Source organism: Myotis lucifugus, unplaced genomic scaffold (assembly GCF_000147115.1).
Source record: "Myotis lucifugus unplaced genomic scaffold, Myoluc2.0 scaffold_37, whole genome shotgun sequence".
NCBI lineage: Eukaryota > Metazoa > Chordata > Mammalia > Chiroptera > Vespertilionidae > Myotis > Myotis lucifugus.
This window is the reverse complement of record NW_005871085.1, coordinates 6,150,860-6,153,796: the sequence shown is the minus strand read 5'-3', so window position 1 is coordinate 6,153,796 and position 2,937 is coordinate 6,150,860. Positions and strand designations below refer to the sequence as shown.

The following is a 2,937-nucleotide window of genomic DNA, read 5'->3' as shown; positions in this document are numbered from 1 at the left end:
TACTCCCGGATCTTTTTTTCTGATCCATCTCTTCCAGGGTCATAAACTCCTTTAGGCAGATGTTGTATAAGGCCTATTCTTTGAGCTATCCTAATTTGTTCCTCTTCAGTCAGCTGAGTTGCTAGGCGAGTCTGGCTAGGTGTTGGATGATAGACCGGAACTGGAACTTGTTCCTGAATTTTAAGAAATGGAGAAAAGGATTAGTTTTTAAAAATCTGTTTTCTGGTTTATATTTTCCTTTTGTTTCTTCTTTTTTTTGGTTGGAAGGGGAAAGGGGAGTTTGGGGAGAGGTAGACTGAGCTAGTGTACAGTAATATAAGATTCTGTTTTAGCCAGCTTTAATTTTAGCATATCTGACCTACTTTGAAGGATGTACAGTAAACACAAGCTTCCCTGGGAAAAAAAAAAAGCATGATATATGAAGTATTCTCCATGAAGACCGTAAAACCCAGATATATTCACTCCTGATACACAAATAGGTAATCAATATAATTAATCTAATAAAATGTATGCGATATTCTGTAGGACACAATGGAGTTTTGTGGCCTCAGTATACCATTATTTATATTAGAACTGGCCATGATAGACTCTTATTTGCAAACTTATTTTTTCTTTCCACATAGACAGCAACCTTAAAATTAATTTATTTACTTGAAAAGACTGCATATTTTTGCAATAAATTTTTGTAAAATTCCTTTTAGGTTTCTGGATACATATTTGGATATGATAATTGAGCGAGTCAATATGAGGCCACCTTTCCGCCCAAATGGAATAAAGAGCTCTTAGGGATATATATTAAATAGCCAAATATCTACTTATAACATTCACTTACTTGCATATATTACCATAAAAATATACTAATTTAGACATATTGCCATATTGCTTTTTTCTACTTACATTTATAAAGTAATTTTACTCATACTCTTCATACATTCTTTCGACAGATATTCACTGAGTACTCTTAAGTGTCAGGTGATGGGGAGTTGAGAATAAACAAAATAAAAGTTCCTAGAGTGATGGAGGATGCTAGTTTAGATAGTATGCTCAGGGAAAACCTCTCTGATGAGACATTTGAGAAGGTGCCTCAATGAAGTATAAGTTAGATACTAATAATTGTAAGACCTAATAATCTCCTTGTGGCTAGAACTATTTGAGCCACCTAATACGTTTTCCAGAGAACATCTCTACTGAATAAACTGGCGGAGACATAACACTTTGAATCCATGTATGAAACTTTCATAGGAAATATAATGTCAAATCATAACTACTTACATTAGAAAATAATTATTGAGTTTCCTATTAAAGACATTTTAACATAAGACTTGAAATATTCCTTTTATCTGAGATTCAGAACAAATGTATAATTAAAGAGCTCAAACCCAGTAAATCCTTTATCAAATAATTAAGAGTATATTCTCTGGCATAAGCAAAATGCCAGCAATTCAAAGTTTAATGTTCTATAAATTTCCATATAAATTAATTAATAGTTACTTTAACTACTTTCATACTTCTATCTAATCATTTAGGAAATAATAAGCATGTGAATGCTTATCAAAACTATTTTTTTTCATCTAAATACTTAGTTCATGCATATTACATGCAAAGAAGATACCATATGATTAAGTATGGCTCTTGAATCCTGAAACCTTGGGCTTAAGATATTTCTCTGCCACTTAACAGAGCTACCATGTTTAAGCTATTTAACTTATCTGGATTAGATCCTACCTTACTTATAGTGTTGTTATAAGGCTTAAATGAGGAAGCTGGTGAATTGCAAGAACTCAGTAAATGGCAATTATTATATAATCATTAATATTGCTTTCAAAGAGCTATAACTATTATTGCAGCCAAACTAGCAAGCTTTTCCATCTTACTACCTTTACTCCTGATATTTTTTAAATCTTTCCCTACAGGTACATTGGTCTAAATTCTACCCTATGAAGTAGGTTGTTGACATGAATGAAACATTTTCAGATCCTCTTCCCTGACATCCAATATTGACAGACTCTGCTTCTAGTCTCAGCTTAATTACATAGGTGTTGTCTACCTATAAGAGAATTAGGAAGATTATACAGAATACAGGAAACTTCAGTTACATGTGCAGTCATCAAGTGAGGAGAGTGTCAATTGGTCTCCCACACCCCTTTTATTGAATTTATTGGGGTGACCATGGTTAACAAAAGTCTATAGGCTTCAGGTGCATGATTACAATATATCATCTGTACTGTGTGCTCACCACCTCCAGCAAGTCTCTATCCATCACCATTTATCTCCTATCCCCTCTTCCACTTCCTTCCACCCACCCTGTTCTAGCTTTCACAGAGGAATATAAGTACCAAACTAACTGTATTTCTCTGGTTGAGCTTGAAAGCTTTCTTTTAGCCATGTATATCTATAACACTATGTCTACAGGCAGTATTTTGCTTTATAAACAACTAGAGGCCCGGTGCACAAACATTTGTGCACTGGGGGGGGGGGGGGGGGAGGGGGAGTCCCTCAGCCTGGCCTGTGCTCTCTCGCAGTCTGGGACCCCTCGGGAGATAACGACCTGCTGGCTTAGGCCTGCTCCCGGGTGGCAGAGGGCACGCCCAATCCCTAGGTGCAGCCCCTGGTCAGGCTCAGAGCAGGGCCGATTGGGGAGTTGGGGCGTCGCCCCGTCATGCTCAGAGCAGGGCGGGATCGGGAGGTTGTGATGCCACCCTCAGTCACGCTCAGGGTAGGGCCGATTGGGGGGTTGGGGCACCGCCCCCCTGTCACACTCAAGGCAGGGTCGATGGGGAGGTTGCGGCGCCACCCCCTGTCATGCACAGAGCAGGGCCGATCAGGGGGTTGGGGCGCTGCCCCCTTGTCACTCACAGAGCAGGGCCGATCAGGGGGGTTGGGGCGCTGCCCCCTGTCACGCACAGAGCAGGGCCCATTCAGGGGGGTTGGGGCGCT

At 39.5% G+C, this 2,937-nt stretch overlaps 1 protein-coding gene across 1 annotated transcript in view; it reads right to left on the bottom strand.

The window, feature by feature from the left end:
* RNF11 (ring finger protein 11) overlaps positions 1-2,937 on the bottom strand; it is a 43,873-nt gene that overhangs the window by 6,093 nt on the left and 34,843 nt on the right. Inside the window, exon 2 of the mRNA XM_006087303.3 lies at positions 4-173. Coding sequence (XP_006087365.1) covers positions 4-173 — 170 coding nt within the window. The remainder of the gene's footprint in view (positions 1-3; positions 174-2,937) is intronic.